We start from the raw sequence: 20196 nt of genomic DNA on the forward strand, positions 1-20196 counted from the left end.
TCAAAATGAAAGCAGTATGCTCAGGCGAAAACTTCCTGGTGGACATCGTTCGTTTCTTTGATTTATCTACTGTAGGGTTTAATGGGATTATAGTACCATTACTATCGTTGAACTTCTTAACTAACTTGTATGCTGAGCTGCGCGGAATCCCTGAAAGTAACGCAGCTTCTGTAACACTTTTGCCTTCTTCTTGCAAAAGATAAAACATTTTCTTAATTTGAGCGGTATTATATCCTCATCGTTGTTTCGTCTCCTTGATATCAAGCGCCTCCATATGCGATTGCAGCTCATCAACTACGTCAGATACCTCATCATTAGGAGGCTTTGCAAGCTGTTGTGGTTCACCGTACTGAACCAGTATTTAAATATCGTTGTAATCAATATCCATTTCATTAGATTTATTGTCTGCTACATAATAGCCTTCCTTGACGGGGTTAAAGTGAATAAAATCTTCCATAATGCAGTTGTTGGATTGGAGATTGAAGGGTAGTCTCGCTCGGTAAAAGTTTGATTTTGTAGGATTATTTCAATTCGTGTCCTGGTATCTAGAAACGTCTCCAAATAAAACTCAGATTATCCACTAAAAATTCAGAAGTGTCTCGTACGGAAGTAAAAACACTGTAAAGATTGGAAACGCTGCTCTGCGACGCTGTACCGCTAACTTCCGTACTAGCCTCCTTCACATCCAACAATCGAACAGCTACAACTCCAAATTGATCTCTCAATGCCGTTCTCGATTAACGATCGACCCGATCCTTTACATTCCAATGTCAACTAATCAACGCAGCCGATGTATCCGATGGCGTTTGGGTTGGCTTCCTGGAGGCTACCGAACCTATTGCCTTAAACATCCCTCGTCATCACTTACAAAGTTCCACGCTATTTCCTGTTTAAACATGCACCACCGCCTACGACTCCCCACATCAGTCTGTGATCCCATATCCTATGTCCTCAACCGTCTTCCTACACATCTGATCAACAACCCATCCCAAATACAAAATTGGCATTTTCTATGGCCAGCACTTTGTCACATCTTGTTTGAACTCGACTACTTACACTACTCTCGAGAGCCACCTACAACTCCTCGGTTAGGGCATCTATTGCTCGACTGGTTACCCTCTTCCCCTCCTCCAACCCTTTAGTCCATCATCCTTTTTACCCTTGAGCCCTAAGGGGTTTTTAGATTCTTTTCAGCCTTTGGAGCTGCCCCGGGCAATTTAGATAAGTTTAATATCTCGTGTCCATTGGGCTAAAAAAATGTCAGTAATAAAAATCCTTTGTTTAAACGTAAAGATTGGAAACTGTATATGTATTAGAGCGCAGGCAGTAGCGGACCTTTTGGAACAAGCGTTTTCGAGGCGAAATAAGGAGGTTGAGTATCACCAAAAAAAGGAAAAGTTTGGTGTCTTGTATATTTAAACACGCAACGAGTTCGTTATTTATAGCTTATTTGGCCAATTTATCTGGGAAACTCTAACCAACAGAGCATGATTTATCATTATAGTATCTACAGATACTAGCAAATTTAGTGAATTTCCTCTTTCTTTGATCAGTATTCTGTTTATATACAATCGATACCGTACTTTAAATTAAGAAGTAGACCCTCAGATAACCCCGTTTGACAGCATCTAAATATACATATATATTATATCCGTATGTAAAGAAGCCTTTTTTTACTCCTCTCAACTCAGCTTATAAGCATATATAATACCTACCAAATTCCTCTTCCCTGACTACAACAACCAAACCAATTCCAATAAGGAAGTCATCATGGGACGTAAGAAAATCAAGATCCAGCTGATTAAAGACGATCGTAACAGACAGGTACAGAGCCCGACTGTATTTTGTTGAAATACATATAGTATTGCTTAAATCTCTCATTAATAACGACTAATCCATAATAGGTTACTTTTCTGAAGCGAAAACATGGTTTAATGAAGAAAGCATATGAATTAAGTGTTCTATGCGAATGCGAAATCGCCCTAATAATATTTAATACTAATGGAAAGCTTGTGCAATACGCTAGTACAGATATTGACAAGATATTGATGCAATATACAGAGGTAATTGATTTCATCGTTGTGCCACAATTACTTAGAAGGGCGCACTAAAACACATTACATATTGATATAGTATAGTGAGCCTCATGAAAGCAAATCAAACCAGGATTTTATCAACGCAACGAATCTAGATGATGCGATAATTAAACAGGGTGACGATGATGAAGGTGGAGGAGCAGAGCTTGACGTTATAGAAAATGTAGAAAATGAAGAGGAGGAAGGAAACGCCAAAACAGCAACAACACATCCAGCAATGGAGCAGGAAGGAACAAATGCTACTGATATAAAATATAAAAGCAAGAAGCCTGCTAATATGTTATCAAATCAGGGGTTGACACCTGGAGTATATCATCATCTTATGCAGCAGAATCCCATAAAAATCCGCAGTCAAGAGTCGCCTCCAAATCCCCAGACATTACAGCTACAAAATGATTCCCCGGTGTATTATTCTTCAGCCCTGCGATATGCGGGAGTACCACTTCAGTCACCACCTCCTTTAGGCTATAAAACATCTAACATACTACCGCATCAACATGGCTACTTAATGACAGGAAATATAACAACACAGGCTCTATCACCGCATCTTTCCAAGCAGCCTCCGGCCGACTCATCCTATCCTTTTGCCCCACCAGTTCATTCTCACGCCCTGCCACCGCCTCTATTGCCGCAATACTCCCAACCTTACCCGTATCAATATTTCATCTCTGCTTCGCCTCAACCTAATAGCCACCACCAACGATATCATGGTGTGAGTACAATGTCCTCCCCAAATATAAGCAACTGCTGTACTAGTATAGGTGCACCTGGAAGCCCAGCCATGTCCATTCTGAGTAATGTTAGTAGCATCTCTTTGAAGAATAAACCACCAAAACTACGCCTACTCATTCCAGATAATATTGACACATGTAGAATCATAAATAACAATATGAAACAGCATCACACACATCAATCGCCTATCTCATCGGTATCTACAACCGCCTCTAACGCACATAGCTATCAAAAGCAACAAAACAATGATTCAAATACAGCTACTACAACAATAACTTCTTCCAGTTATCCAAGTCAGCAAAAGGACTCAAGTTCACCTTCTTCTGCTTTACCATCCCAATTTGCTTACAATGTACCTTTTCCGTCTGCACTTGGTATGTTTCCTGAACAGACAGAAATTCCTAGCCCACTGACTTTCTCTGCTACCCCAGTTACGGCACAATATCGGGCAAACAATGGACATGCTTTTCAGTGGCCATCAGCTACTACACAGCAACAACAACATAAATCTTCGCCTTTAAAGCCTATTACTACTCATGAGAACAGGAATATTGCTAAACGAAGCCTTCATAACGAAAACGAAAATAGTGCTGTTTCTAAAAAATCGAAAGCATAATAAAATCTACTTTTTTGACAGAATCCTTCCGCTTTTTGACCCTTTATAAAGGTCAAGCTTAAAATGCATTGGTTCTTATTTAGTCGTTCGAATCTACACTATCATTGATGGAGAACTGATAAAATTATGCTGGATCAAGATATACATGTACTCATTAAATCCTCGGGATTTTTAGCACCATTTTAGCTATACGAGACTAAAGAGCAATACAACATATACTGTTGGTGTAAGCTTTGGTGCCATCATACCACTTCAACTGCCCCTATGATTATGGATTGTTGAAATGTTGACAACCAGGCATTTTGCATACATTCAATAACCTAAAGAGCTTTCAAAAACACCCCCCCCCCCAAAAAAAATGATTTTGAGGGTTTGGCAGTTTGGCATACTGTATTCCAAAGTAAGCATGTTTGACTTTATTGCATGAGATTTCAACAGAACTATAACCAAATTCGTTTAATTACCGTTACCCAATGTTTCAACTGCTTTATCGTTGAATGTAATATAGAGCCAATACTTACGAAAGAAAATGGAAATTAAATCCAGGCTGAACAGAAGCGAGTCTTACAAATATATTGCAAAAACAACTTGCCGTTCCTCGTGCAACTAACGATCTTGCGTGTGCATCTAGTCGTAAAAAGTGCAGGCCTGCGAAGATTTCAGGTTGTTCGGTCGAAAAATTGTTGGATGCGAAATCTCTGTGCAAACAATTCGCACCTTCCTCAAAACTTTTGCTATCGATTCAAGAAGTCGGCAATGCCATTGTTGTGTTTGCTTAATTGAGAAATTGATAACTGTTGTAAGTCGATGACTATGAACTTAGTTCTCTTTATTATTCTTCAGATGAAGTAGAAAGATTATTTACTCTGTGAGGTTTAATGGGAATACATTATTTGAGGACGCGTATGCTAGTCACTAATTTCAGGTTCAGATGCTTATTGTGTGATTATTATACTTAGGCCTGTATCTTGTTCTATGTTGTACATAACCTATATAAGATGCAATTTAGATAGACCGTGGTAGAATGTATTCTCTACCTGGTTGTACGTACTCGAGTATTGTAGTTATTAACTCACCAAACACGTCAGCCATTGACTAATGAAACCGTGGCCACTGGCCCCGGGGAGCTATTAAATAAGGAATTGGTCTCATCGCTTGAATTAAAGGTAAGTAGTTGTAAATGTGGAGGAATGACTAATGAGTTTGGTGCAAATATTCAATCATATGAAACCATTAAGTGAATGGTACGAATAGTAATTGACTCCATTAGAACTCAGAAATCCTTTCGCTTTTCTGCAGGCAAGCCATCTTTTGACATCTCTCATTTTATGCGTGATGTCTAAAAATTCGGCCATCGATCAATTTTCCTAAATGATGGATGATCGGTTCATGCAAATGCCACAAACTATATATGAACTAAGAGCTTGAAGGGTTCTTATTCTATTACTCGTTTTCATTTTGTATCTTTATAAGGAAAATTGATGGCACAGTTGCGATTTAGGCAAAATTTGAAAACATTGTCGCAGTTTTATGAGTTACTGTATTAAGATTGAGAGGCAGGCACATATGTGGTATTTGACGACTTGTAGAGTTAAATATCACTTAATTAAAAACAGTAAAAAGCTTAACGAGATCAAACTAGTAGGTCTTTATTTTGAATCAAGTTAAGTTCAAAGAGAAGAAAAAAATCTACTGCAAAAATTTAAATATCTTCTTCATATTGCGGGACCTAGATGTGATATTCTTAAATATCAGGAGTTATAGTTTAATGAGTTTTATATGTAGAGACTGAGTGAGTCAGCGAGACCGAACAATAGTTCTTAGATCCTTTTATTTTGGTTTAGAAATTGAATGGTCTTTTATATGAATGCGAGGTTAAACTGAGCTTATAGTGGAATTAAGAAAGTAGTAGTGACAACCGAGTAATATTGTTCCTGTTAATGAATTGTACAACGCCACTGAGATATATCTAGATTACCAGTAAGGTTGAAGTGTGCCTGATGAAATCTTATTTGTCCCAGTGTGCCTGGAATCTTATTTGTTCCAGTACACTATAACTGGTAAAGGCAGTAAATCTGGATTGTTTCTCAGATTGTTATATGAATTAGAGGTCAGAACGTGACACTAGAAACTGATAGCTGAGTTATTCTACTCAAAGAAGACGTACGTCTTCTGAACCGTAAAAGAATAGAATTCTCCCTTGAGGAGATTACGCATCTACCCGGAGCGGGTGGACTTGTAAACGTATCCATGGCTTGATCTACTGATCATGCAACTAACCTATTTTCCCGTGCTAACCATTATGTAGCACTGCTTGCAGGAAAATAGAATTAATTAGGAAAATAGTATTCGTGCGTGGTGTTTGAGTTGAGTGAACAGTTATTGTAAAGGATGATCACAACCTATTATCTTGTAATCATTCTTTATGCCGAAGGCAGAGAATAGTACTTATAACCTATTATACCTTGGTGTTGAATCAATATATCCTGCATGTCCATATATTAATTCTACTATATGTCCTATGTCATATAGTAACGTATTATAGCAAAATAAGTAAACTATATATCCTAAATGACAACCTGTTCAGCCTTCTACGAGGTAGCTAATCTCGTATAAGAATCATCACTTATTCTATATTCGTTTCCTACTCTGCTTTATATTATTTCAGCAGTAATGAGGTGTGAGGATCTTGTATAATTTGTATACGAGTTCTCCACATCTCATATGATGCTGTCAACTAAACACAACACTTAAGTCACGGTACTCATACAGTGTTGTATCCAACAGCATATTACTCTTGGATTATTACATAATACTGAAATAAGAGATTGCGGATCCTTATGAAGGTTAGAATAACCGTGAGTGATAGGTTTGTTAGAACAATTCTTTTCTTTAGCGGAAGAATATTTCATCTGTATATCCGAGACAACATTGGATGAGTAATTGACTTCATTTAGAAATAAGATATTATAGTATTTGGATTTGATTAAATCAGATAACTTTATTTAGCACATCAAACCACAATACATAAATCTAATCTATTTAAGCTATTATCTTCTAACTTGTTGATCCTTACTTTAACCCTTTACATTCTGACAGAATTCAATAAGACTGAAACGTAGACGTCGGCAGAATTAAGGAAGAGTTTATCCTGTCCGTCACGTTAGTTATAATGAAACTGCTGAAGTACGGGTCAAAGGAACCTTTAGTTAGATCAACCCACTTACCTCCTGTCACCGATCCAATCGGTCAAGGCACCGCTATAGCATGATGAACCGTGCAGTAACAATTGGGTATGTCTTTTCTTTTATCATCAAGGCATCTTGTACCTAAGAGTCTCGATAGAAAAAGTTTTTTACAATATCCACAAATATAAATAGAAGTACTTTTTTCCTACATGGTTTTTGTCTTCATTCTTAATTGAGTTCTTTATCAGAATATTCCAGCGAATAAAAGAAGATAACTTGGTCTTCACTGATTTCCTTTTTGTTTTCTTTTCCTTTATACTTTTATCTGATCGTATACAACATACTGTATATTAGAGTTTATGTAGTTTCTAATTATTTCTGGTTTGCAATATTGTATAATTCATCTTTATCCTTCATAAAGTGAATTATATCTTTAATATTTGTATATCATCTACCCTCAAATACGACATGATGTGGTCCATCCTTCATCGTCCTCGGGCGGTGATGACGGCTCCCTCCCTCTGATCTCTCCGTGCCATGTGGTGTGGTCCACCCCTCATCGTCTCAGGGCGATGGTGTTGGTTTCGGTTCTCCCTGATATATCCAGTTACTTTGAAAGACTTATAAAAATAAAATAAGACAGTAAAATGACCAGACACAACAAAGATACTCTTTATTCAAGTTTGTTGAGAATGATACTTTTATATGAGAAACGGGGTTATTAACGGGTATTCAACTATTAATACAACTGAACTAAAACTATCATGAGAATGATAAGATCTTAGCCGCAAGCGGGTGTCAAAGTAGATGTGTATCAGATTGTCAAGCAGGTACTGAAGTCGTTCTGTAGTTTAAGACGTATAGTTGTATCTTGGATACAACAGGAAGAAAGTCGTTTTTAGCGACGAGACCAAAATCAATCGTCTTGGATCGGATGGGAAACAGTGGACTTGGGTAAAGAAGGGAGAACCCCTCAAGGAGCACAACGTCAACTACAAGTATAAAGGCGGAGGTGGCAGCCTCATATTGTGGAGCTGCTTCACTCAGCATGGTCCTGGCTTCATTGCCAAGATACAGGGGGGAATGGACTCGCAATTATATTGCGAGATTCTGAAAGGCGACTTCATGGATACACTAAAGGATTATGGCCTGAAATTGAAGGACGTTATCCTTCAACAGGATAATGATCCTAAACATACGTCCCAATATACCAAAAAATTCTTTAAAAAGCACAAGATAAATGTTCTAGATTGGCCTTCTTATTCACCAGACTTGAACCCAATCGAAAACTTATGGTTTTACCTGAAGTGCAAGCTAGCTGCTTATGACACCCTACCCAAGAATATGGACGAACTCTGGCAAAGAGTAGGAGACGTATGGTACAATAAAGTTACAGCCGATTTATGCCTAAAACATATCGAAAACATGCCAAAAAGAATTGAAGCTGTTATAAAAGCCAAAGGTGGTCAAACAAAGTACTAACTGCACGTTTAAATAAATCTGACTATCACAAAAATGAAAATTTTACGCATATGCAAATTAAGCTCTATAGTTTAAGTAATTCCAAAGAACGCTAATATGTTTGAAAGTTATATCATTAGAAACCCAACAATATATACTTTCTAATGATATTAGTTTGGAGGGGGGTTTATTAATCATATCAGGTGCAATAGTGATTTGAATTGGAAATTTGTTTGATTTTGTAAAACATTGTAACACTTTTGTGAGTCACTGTACCTACAGTAAATGTCATATAGCCATAGATAATCTAAGTAAAATATATTTCATAAAGATAACCTGTTCAAGTCTTATGTGAGGTAGCTAATGTTGTATCCAAGATACAACTATACGTCTTAAACTACAGAACGACTTCAGTACCTGCTTGACAATCTGATACACATCTACTTTGACACCCGCTTGCGGCTAAGATCTTATCATTCTCATGATAGTTTTAGTTCAGTTGTATTAATAGTTGAATACCCGTTAATAACCCCGTTTCTCATATAAAAGTATCATTCTCAGCAAACTTGAATAAAGAGTATCTTTGTTGTGTCTGGTCATTTTACTGTCTTATTTTATTTTTATAAGTCTTTTAAAGTAACTGGATATATCATTTTTTTTTGACCTTATCGAAACAAGAAACTCTATAATATTCGATATCAAGAATACTATCAATCTGCACTTACCGAAATGTCTGATAATAGTCATAATAACCATTCTGTCGCTGCTACTGGAGAACCTTTCTCTTTTGTTGACGGTGTCATCACGTCTACGAGCTTTCCGGATGTTGTACCTGTCAACATTACTACTGCTGCTACCCCGTCATTTCAGGAATCCAGTTCTGCTGCTATTCAACATGAGGATGATTCCATGGTAGTTGATCCGACTCCCGTTGTTGAAGGTGAAGCTTCTTTTGAGGCTTTCGTTCCTTCTGACACAACTGGGATGGTTAACTTGCCCTCTGCTGAGTCGTCTTCGATAGTAGCTCTCAAAGAAGGCCTACATCAAATGGTTATGGAAAACCGTAACTTGTCTTTGCAGTTGCTTGCTAAACACAACTTGCCGGAAGAACAACTGTTACCTCTCCGTAATCGTTTGGCACAAAACCTAAGGGACATGGAGCAATTAGAAGCAATTTTGGCTCAGGATGCAAAGTGTATTGCTTTGTTGTCTAGCATTGGTTCGTCTTCTCCCTCTGTTTCTTCAGGAAATAGTACGTCTTCTGTCAGTGGTCAATCGTCTGCTGATATATCCTTGTCTTCGACTAACAGTAAGCCTGCTGTTCAAAAGGCGGTAGTTCCTAATGATCTACCTCTTTTTCAGTGGAGTGCTCGCGTCTATGACAATAAACTTTTTGTTTATGAGGATATTGAGGATTGTCTTCAAAAATTTGAAGATATTCTGGATACATGGCAACTTCCCCTTGAAGATCACTGGTATCGTCTTGTCCGCAAATGCCTTACCAAGGAAATGCGCGACTGGCTTCGTTCGTTTGTCAAACAACATTCCAAAGAATCTTCCTGGTCTATTTTTCTTGACGAATTTAAGAAGGAGTTTGGTCCTGCTGCTGAGGTTGAACGTACCAAGGCGACATCCGAATTGATGGATCTAAAAAAACACGCATCTGAAACTATGCGAGATTTTTGCAACCGTTTCAAGAATCTTCGTAAGAAATCAGGTGTCACTGATAAATCTGTGCTGTTGAATAGCTTCAACCGTGGCTTGGATTCCCAGTTTTTCCAAGGACTCTCCTTTTCGCTCAACTTGGCCAATGAACGCCAACGCAAGGATATCGACTTCGTTCTTGCTGCGGCTAAAACGTTAGCCATTCAACTCAATCAATGGGATGCGACTGATTTTGCTACTTCCGCTAGTACTCGAAATTCAGCTGGTGACAAGCGTTCTTCTTCTTCTCTGGAAGACTATGAGCGAAGTTCAAGAAATCTAAGGGTCGTTCGAGTCTCAGCTCGTCCAATGAACGTTACCATTATGATCATTCTCCCGTCGTCCGTTCTCCTAACGGTACCAATGCTAGCAAGTATGCTAATGGAGCTAAAATTAAAAAACAAGGTGTCTATTGTACCTTCCATGAGGTCGATACACACAGTACGGCTGATTGCAAAGCCCTGAAGAAGCAGGCCCGTCAGGAAAATCAGCAACCACATCGCCAACCTTGTTCCGTCTGTCGTGCTCCTGGCTCCTTTGAAGGCCATAATTGCCAATATGCCAAACGCTCTTCAAGTCATCGTCAGAGCTATGGTAATGGTGGTCCAGCCAAGGATTTAAAAGCGCGCGAGATGATCTTGAGTGCCATGTCTGATCCTGCTTTCCCCCGATCTCACCACGGTGCTTCTTCTGCTTGGACCAGCGTTAAGCAAACTGGTTTATCTTTGGATGCCATGGAAGTAGATTCTTCTGAATCTGCTTCTGCATCTGATAATGAATCTTTGCAAGAGCGTGCTCAAGCCCAAGAATGTAAGTACCATGAGCAATTCTCTGCTTTTCCGAGTAATAAGTCTAACTCACTTATTGTTCCTCTTGTTATAGAGAACATCGTAACATATGCTTTGGTTGACACTGGTGCTACTTTCTCATGCATTAGTCTTGCTTTCTTTGACTTCCTAAAATGCCCACTGTCTAGTTCAGGTGGTCGTGTTCAATTAGGATCTAGAAATGTAACAACCACATCAATTGGCTCATGTTTACTCAATGTTTTTTATAATAAAAAAGTTATAAAAAACCATCCTTTTGAAGTCCTCGACTTTCATGTTGCTGAAGATGTACCTGTATTGATCGGCTTAGATCTTTTACCTAAGTTGAACATTGGCATCATTGGGTTGATCAGTACTCATTTCGATACTGCTGGTCCTAAACTCCCTGATCCTATCGATCCTGACATTATTAAACCTAATGAAGATCCTTTTGGGTCTACAGCAGAACGCTTACCTATGGTTCAAATAATTAATGATTTGCTACAGCTGAATTCTCGTATTGACATTGACGTGTTTGGTGAGATAATAACTACAATACTCGAGTACGTACAACCAGGTAGAGAATACATTCTACCACGGTCTATCTATATTGCATCTAATATAGGTTATGTACAACATAGAACAAGATATAGGCCTAAGTATGATAATCACCCAATAAGCATCTGAACCTGAAATTAGTGACTAGCATACGCGTCCTCAAATAATATAATTCCCATTAAACCTCACAAAGTAAATAATCCTTCTACTTCATCTGAAGAATAATAAAGACACCTAAGTTCATAGTCATCGACTTACAACTGTTATCAATTTTTTAAATAAGCAAATACAACAGACATGAAGAACACTTACTGTGACCTTCCTGGTGCTATCATTTATTTGACTACTAAGCCTGGGTTAACTGCGTATCGTAAGCCTTATGATCTACCTGAATATTATCGCGAACCTATTGCTAATCAAATTGACATTTGGTTAAAAGAAGGTGTTATTGACAAAGCTCCCGCTAACACAGCTTTCAATAATCCTCTCCTTGTTGTTCGAAAAAAGGATGATAAAGGTCGCTATACTATGGATAAACCTCGAGTTGTACTTGATGTCCGTTCTCTTAATCAAATCTTAACTGTCGATGATCGCCATCCTTTACCCTTGATTAGTGACATCCATGAACGCATCGGCTTTGCCAAAATTCATACAATTCTTGACATCCATTCCTGTTTTACTAGTTTTAAGGCTGCACCTGAAGATTGCCACAAACTAGCCTTTACTTGCCCATTCACTCACGTGCAATACGTTCATCTTAAAGCTGCCTTTTCTCACCAATCTATTTGCTGATCTTCCTCACGTGAACGTTTACATTGATGATATCGTTATCTCTACTGACTTATCTCTTACTCATCATACTGAATGTGTTGTTGAGGTAATTCGTCGTCTTACAAAGGCCAATCTCGTTCTTAATCCTAAGAAAGTTGTCTTTGCACAAAAAAGTATCAATATACTTGGTTGGACTATCGTCAATGGGCAACGCTTACCTGATCCTCGTAAGGTGAGTACTATCCATAATTGGAGTTCCATTACCACTGGTAAACAGCTTGCCTCGTTTCTGGGATTTATGTCTTTCTTCCGAAGTTCCATCCCGAATTACTCTAAACTTGCTGGTAATCTTGATGAACTTAAGCAATATAAATCTCTCAAGGATATCTGGACTCCTGCGCATTCACGTTCTGTTGAACGACTTAAATCCGCCCTGGTAAATGCTCCTGTCATTTCTCCAGTTACGCCTGGTGTTCCTTTGCATGTGGCTACTGATGCTTCTCTCACTGGAATTGGGGGTATCTTATATCAAGTCATTGACAACAAGGTTCACTATCTCAACATGGTCTCTCGCAAACTGATTGTGTCTGAATGTAACTATAGTACTACTAAGCGTGAACTGCTTGCTGTGGTCTATGCATTCTCGAAATTCCACAAATGGATTTTTATGAATCCGTTCACTCTGCACACTGATCATAAAAGTCTCATTTATCTGAATACACAAGAACGACCTAACGCTCTCATGCTTGGTTGGTGGGATTCCATTTTCTCTTATTACTTTTCAGTTGTTCATCTGCCTGGACTTGAAAACAAAATTCCTGATTATCTTTCTCGCCTCTACGAAGATGACCCTGATGTCACTTCTCGTCGTCTGGTGGGGGGTAGATCATCGTCTAACAAGAATTTTGGTAAAGGACAATTGAAGGTAACTAAGCAAAATAAAAAAGTGCGTTTCCCTGGAAATGTGTTGCGGTCGTCATCGACAAGTCTTGTTGCTGCCAATTCGAACTCCAACAAAAAGACCGTTACCCCACCATATCTTAACGAGGTCGATCACCTTGTGTCACCTCCTAATCAGAATGTTTCGCATTCAACGATTTTACAGCATACCATCGCTTCCATGTCAACTAATTCATCACGAATTTCTGATATCGCTGATCCTGTAGCTAAAGAATTGGTATTACGTTCCTTGAAGTTTAGTGATTATATCACTCCACCTCCTGAGGCTCGTGATAATCTGATTGTTGAAGCTCATTTGTTAGGACATTTTGGCCTTAAAAGCGCTGAAGACGCTCTTCATCACAATGGCTACCATTGGACTAATATGAGACAGGATATTGAGCGTATTCTTGGTAATTGCTACGAATGCAATCGATTCGTTATTGGTAAAGTTGGATATCATCCTCCTCGCTCTGTGCATCCTGATCAACCACTTGATCATTGGTGTATGGACCTTGGATCTTTTGATGTTACGTCTCAAAGAGGCAACAACTTTCTACTCGTAATGGTGGATTATTATACTCGATTTACTATTCTAAAATCCATCCCTAACAAGAAAGCCTCTACTATCGCAGAGCAATTGATTGATGTTTTCAGTACGTTTGGTTTTCCTAAAGCTCTCAATTCTGACTGGGGAAAGGAATTCACTGCTGAAATCGTTGAAGAACTTATTAAGAGTTGTGGTATTGATCGTCGTCTCAGTCTACCTTACAATCCTTTGGGAAACTCTGTTAATGAAGCTTACGTTGGCATTGCTAAACGTACTATTATCAAGAAGTTGGAAGGTAAAGGAGATAATTGGGATTTCTATGTACCTTATTGCCAATTGAGTATGAACTTGAAATATTCTCGGCTACATAAATCTCGTCCTTACACGCTCTTGTTCAATCGACAACCCAACGGATTCAACGATTACTCTAAAGTACAACCTACTCTGAGTATGCAGAAAGCTGATAATGAAGCTATTGACGAACGATACAAGTTTGTTAATGAAGTTGTTATCCCTGCTATTTCTGATCGTATCAGAGCTACACAGAATAAGGATCATGAAAAGTTTGTTAAGAAACATAGGATTCTTGACAAGCCTATTCCTATTGGTTCTAAGGTCATTATTAAGAACGTTGTCCGTTCTGGAAAGCTTTCTCCTCGCAACGCTGGACCTTTTGTAATTGCTGGCCATACTTCGAAAGGTAGTTACATTCTTAAGGATCCTGGTACAGGCTTCCACGAACATAACGTTCCAGCACATCATATCACCCGAGTCCTGCCGGGTGTGGTCAATGATGAACAGTTTAAAGAAGAGCAAAATACTCACTTCGAAGTTCGTGCTGTCATTGATCATAAAGGCACTCCTGGTAATTATCTTTATCGTGTGCGCTGGGAAGGTTATCCTGATCCTGAAGATGATACTTGGGAACCTTCTCAATCTTTCCAATCATTAGAGCCTATCAAGAAGTACTGGAAGACAGTTGAGTTAGCTAAAACACAAGCAGCTGCTGCTTCTTCTACTTTACAAGTTCCTAAGGCTTCTAAGAGAACTTCGAAATCTTCTGTCAACAATACTGTGCCCAAGGTCGCTCCTAAGCAGATTATTAAGCATAAGTATTCTACACGAACTCGCACGCGTGTCAACCGTGCTTAGGCCATGAGTTTAACCTCTATTCTCAGGTGTAGGAAATTGTATCTTTCCCTTTCTTTTTCCTTATTTAAGGTTTTAACCATCAGGGTTTTCTGATCGACCTTCTACACTAGCCGCCTATCCATATTAATTGGTTCACTATTGTATTAACTTGTAAGTGTTGTTATACTAGTCAATATCAACCGGTACTTCTGTCTGGTTGGGGGCTATGTTGTATCCAAGATACAACTATACGTCTTAAACTACAGAACGACTTCAGTACCTGCTTGACAATCTGATACACATCTACTTTGACACCCGCTTGCGGCTAAGATCTTATCATTCTCATGATAGTTTTAGTTCAGTTGTATTAATAGTTGAATACCCGTTAATAACCCCGTTTCTCATATAAAAGTATCATTCTCAACAAACTTGAATAAAGAGTATCTTTGTTGTGTCTGGTCATTTTACTGTCTTATTTTATTTTATTTCTATAAGTCTTTTAAAGTAACTGGATATATCAGCTAATCTCACATAAGAATTATCCTTAATCCATATTCTTTTCTTATCTTATCTTTATTTGTTATACATTTGATCTAAGGTTCAAATGTATGCAATCGAACACACCGCTTACCAAACGGGAACGAAGATATGAGCAGTACTCATATCTGAGATCAAGTTTTATTTTACATTTCGTTAGACGTTTTGAGTGATTTACTCATATAATGTTGCCATCGTGCCTCAAATACGACAGTATCTATTATCCTCTATATTCAAGTCAATATAGTTTTTGCGGCTTGTATTTCTATGATACGCTCTGTATTCCTCGTGAAGTTGCTCTGGTAACTGTTGTAAGACTAACTTATTTATTGCTATTTTCTGTTGTGTGAAAGGGTCACTGATATTTCTAGATGTCATGCAATACTGATATCTGTGATATTTCCATACCTCCTATAATATATAAAGACGAATTAGATACACTTTCAAGCATTTGACTCGTTATTATGATCATAGAATCATAATAACACTTGTACACGTCATCTTGTATTTCTAAAGATGCGCATATAAAATGCTGCATTATTACTGGCTGAGAAATTAAGGAACGAGGACTTTTTTTATTTTTTCTTTTTTAAATACAAACATTCAGTTTGCTGTGAACGCTCCCCTCTCTGATTTTCAGTGTACAATAAAAGGACTAAAGGAGACTCATTTCACCTTACAGTTTATATCAAAGTTACAGTATAAGTCGCGTTCACTAAACATAAAACAACTACAAATATCACAATATCGATTCTCTTATTATCTTATTGTATCCGTTATAATAGCTTATCAGTAACCAAAGGATTCTATTGCTACCAATTGTCGTGCTTGAAATGAAAGCCTCGTCAATTAGTGCAAGTTATATACAATTCAATAATACTTTTCAAAAGGGAGAGAAAGGATGCCGTTTATTTCTTTTGCAACATTCATATTCTTATACGATTATTACTGTTACATTTACTAAAGTTTTATATACCGTAATTTTGTGGTGTCGTGCACAAAGCGACGAAGACACGAAGTTTAATGATAGGAGAAAAAGACTGGGGTTTTATTCTTTATATAATTGTTGCTTACACTATTTTCAGAAATTATTCGGACACTTCTGACTAAAAATTTCGGACACCAATTGAAAAATAAACGGACAATAGCTGAGCATAAAATGAGCCACTGACAGAAAATAATTTGGGCCATGGAAAATTTATTGTATGGGACAGAAATGGAAGTGGGCCAAATGTCCCAATGTCTAGAGGGGTTTGCGCTCCAACACATCAGGAAACTTTTGGACGGAATACCTGCAGAATCCCTTTATATCACTCAGAAGAATACTGTTACAGGCATCGCGAATACGTAGTGTCAATGTTTCTTCGTCTAAAAGTGCTTCTCGCTTGAGTTTGCTTTTACAAACTGACCAAAACTGTTCTATGGGGTTCAATTCAGGAGAATAAGCTGGGAGATAAACGCATCCATAGCCACGACCTTGTATATAGTTTCGTATGTCGTCATGTGTATGTATAGGTGCATTATCCATTACAAGATAATGACCTTTGAACTCTTCATGCTTGTCCATAATATCTAACGTACTGGCAATGAAATTGAAATAGTGTCCCGTATGTGGTATTTGACGACTTGTGGAGTTAAATATCACTTAGTTAAAACAATAAAAAGTTAACGAGATCAAACTAGTACGTTTTATTTCGAATCAAGTTAAGTTCAAAAAGAAGAAAAAATATCTACTGCAAAAATTTAACTATCTTCTTCATATTGCGGAACCTAGAAACTGACAGCTGAGTTATTCTACTCAAAGAAGACGTACGTCTTCTGAACCGTAAAAGAATAGAATTCTCCCTTGAGGAGATTACGCATCTACCCGGAGCGGGTGGACTTGTAAACGTATCCATGGCTTGATCTAGTGATCATGCAACTAACTTATTTTCCCGTGCTAACCAATATGTAGCACTGCTTACAGGAAAATAGAATTAATTAGGAAAATAGTATTCGTGCGTGGTGTTTGAGTTGAGTGAACAGTTATTGTAAAGGATGATCACAAACTATTATCTTGTGATCATTCTTTATGCCGAAGGCAGAGAATAGTACTTATAACCTATTATACCTTGGTGTTGAATCAATATATCCTGCATGTCCATATATTAATTCTACTATATATCCTATGTCATATAGTAACGTATTATAGCAAAATAAGTAAACTATATATCCTAAATGACAACCTGTTCAGCCTTCTACGAGGTAGCTAATCTCGTATAAGAATCATCACTTATTCTATATTCGTTTCCTACTCTGCTTTATATTATTTCAGCAGTAATGAGGTGTGAGGATCTTGTATAATTTGTATACGAGTTCTCCACATCTCATATGATGCTGTCAACTAAACACAACACTTAATTCACGGTACTCATATATTAGAGTTTATGTAGTTTCTAATTATTTCTGGTTTGCAATATTGTATAATTCATCTTTATCCTTCATAAAGTGAATTATATCTTTAATATTTGTATATCATCTACCCTCAAATACGACACCGTACAGGTACCGCCTTTGCCTTTCTCTGCAGCAACTGCTGCTGTGCCTCCACTACCTGCTACTTTTCTTTTTTTCGATGCTGCCATCACCTTTGCAGCCCTTACTTTGATATTTACAATTCCATAGGGCGAAATAGCGCCAAAAATTGTCGTCATTTTTGATTTGGTTTTGGGAGTCTTAACAACTGCACGGGTTCCCTTCTGAGACCAAGCAAAGGATCGCTTTAGATTGATATGGAAGCCTGCTTCATCTATGAATACGCAATTGCTTTCATAGTCCAAATCGGTATTTTCTATCCATCGCTTAACCCACTGATATCTTTCTTCAATTTTATCATGGCTATTCCTCTCAATAGAGTGAAAATGGGCTTTTTTAAAGCTGATGCGACACTTTTTCGTTGCAAAATTGTAAAGGGCTGTTTTAGAGATAGAGAGATTGTTGTATACGATAAGAAAAAGTATAAGTAAAGAACACAAAAGGAAATCAGTGAAGACCAAGTTATCTTCTTTTATTAGGTAGAATATTCTGATATCGAATTGAAGACAAAAACCATGTAGGAAAAAAGTACTTCTATTTATATTTGTGGATATTGTAAAAAACTTTTTCTATCGCGACTCTTAGGTACAAGATGACCTGATGATAAAAGAAAAGACATACCCAATTGTTACTGCACGGTTCGTCATGCTATAGCGGTGCCTTGACCGATTGGATCGGTGACAGGAGGTAAGTGGGTTGATCTAACTAAAGGTTCCTTTGACCCGTACTTCAGCAGTTTCATTATAACTAACGTGACGGACAGGATAAACTATTCCTTAATTCTGCCGACGTCTACGTTTCAGTCTTATTGAATTCTGTCAGAATGTAAAGGGTTAAAGTAAGGATCAACAAGTTAGAAGATAAAAGCTTAAGTAGATTAGATTTATGTATTGTGGTTTGATGTGTTAAATAAAGTTATCTGATTTAATCAAATCCAAATACTATAATATCTTATTTCTAAATGAAGTCAATTATTCATCCAATGTTGTCTCGGATATACAGATGAAATATTCTTCCGTAACAAAAAAGAATTGTTCTAACAAATCTATCACTCACGGTTATTCTAACCTTCATAAGGATCCGCAATCTCTTATTTCAGTATTATGTAATAATCCAAGAGTAATATGCTGTTGGATACAACAGAGATCCTTGAATTGATTAGTCAAGCTCTCCATCATTTGATCTAAACGAAGATCACTGTTATCATCAATGAGCTCGACAAGATATTGACGATGACTCTCAGTCAAGGGTGATGGTCTGCCAACTGGCCGGCCACTACCAGCCTTTCTCATATCGACATACTCATCTGCCGCCTCAAGACCCTTTTTATGCCAGCCATATGCTGTGCTTTTAGGAATTTTGAGCGCGCTCGCTGCACCGCGAATTGACATCCCTTTTTCAGTAACTAAATAGAAAAATGTTTCCATATCTTCTTTTTTATATTTTCTATAGGTTGTTTTCAGCATCTCTTCAGTTTTAATCAGCTTTTTATCAGACTTATTGTTGGATTCTTTCTTGATCTCCTTCTTTTCAGATCTCCCAGGAGGTTTGAAGTCATCATACATATCAAAGTCAGTAACAGCACCCAAAGGATAGTTATTGTGTCAACATCCATATCAACAACGCAAACTGCAACACCATTTTCATCAAACTTTCCCCCTAAACCATCTTCGAATATAACGTTGTCCATTTCAATTAACTTTATAAATTTTTAAGAGCGCTGCAAATGTACGAAATTTAAGCAGAAAAAGTGTCCCGTTTTCTTTTTCTTTTTCGACCGGATTTTTATTCTGTCAGTGGCCCATTTTATGCTCAGCTATTGTCCGTTTATTTTTTCAATTGGTGTCCGAAATTTTTAGTCAGAAGTGTCCGAATAATTTCTGAAAATAGTGTATATATACTTATTCTAAGTTACATCTAATTTATCTAAGGGTAACACGACAGTGGTATGACAGATACAACAACAACTTTAAAATCTCTTTAAAAAAATTATCTAAACCTGCAAAATCAGAGTTCCCCAACGGGGAATCGAACCCCGGCCATGTCGGTGAAAGCGACAGATCCTAGCCACTGGACCATTGAGGACTTCACAATTTATGTCGAAGCGGAGTTTGACCCAATTGGAGGCCATGGAGCAACCAGTCACGTGTACGGCGCCATTCCAATTGTTGATAAGGGTGACGATATAAACAATAGAAAAAGGCGAAGTTCGGAGTCGAAACGTATCAACCTCGATGTAGATAAAAAAAAGTTTAAACCTAACGTGCAGAAAGCTATACGGATACAAAGTAGACGAAGATAATATAACCTGAAGAATGTACTCTCTCCCCTTTTAATCATAATATCACTTATCAGTTATAATGTACATACCTATAGATATCTCAATTATATTAATAATTATATGAATTATGTACATAAACCTTTAGATATCTTGACTATATAAATAGAGGAATAATCAAAGTATAATAAAGAATATTCAAGTTTTTCATATACTATCTTAAGTTTTATTTTACGGGTCGAACCCTTGTTAGTT

The 20196-nt window shown here is 37.6% G+C and overlaps 2 protein-coding genes and 1 non-coding gene across 3 annotated transcripts; 1 reads left to right on the forward strand and 2 right to left on the reverse strand.

Moving 5' to 3' along the window:
* Window positions 1–1770: 1770 nt before the first annotated feature.
* Window positions 1771–3444, forward strand: BDF20DRAFT_839694 (uncharacterized protein; the record flags this gene model as incomplete). The annotated part of the gene is made up of 3 exons (XM_053079308.1): window positions 1771–1824; window positions 1905–2063; window positions 2134–3444. 3 exons carry the CDS (start codon window positions 1771–1773, stop codon window positions 3442–3444), a joined length of 1524 nt encoding a protein of 507 aa, XP_052932058.1.
* Window positions 3445–18733: 15289 nt separating this feature from the next.
* Window positions 18734–19228, reverse strand: BDF20DRAFT_917104 (uncharacterized protein; the record flags this gene model as incomplete). The annotated part of the gene is made up of 1 exon (XM_053084530.1): window positions 18734–19228. The coding sequence occupies one exon, from the start codon at window positions 19226–19228 to the stop codon at window positions 18734–18736; it is 495 nt and encodes a 164-aa protein (XP_052932059.1).
* Window positions 19229–19676: 448 nt separating this feature from the next.
* On the reverse strand, window positions 19677–19748 carry BDF20DRAFT_t148. Its single transcript has one exon. It is a non-coding gene; the product is annotated as a tRNA-Glu (tRNA).
* Window positions 19749–20196: the final 448 nt, after the last annotated feature.

This window comes from Mycotypha africana, assembly GCF_025528875.1.
Source record: "Mycotypha africana strain NRRL 2978 chromosome Unknown BDF20scaffold_12, whole genome shotgun sequence".
Lineage (NCBI taxonomy): Eukaryota > Fungi > Mucoromycota > Mucoromycetes > Mucorales > Mycotyphaceae > Mycotypha > Mycotypha africana.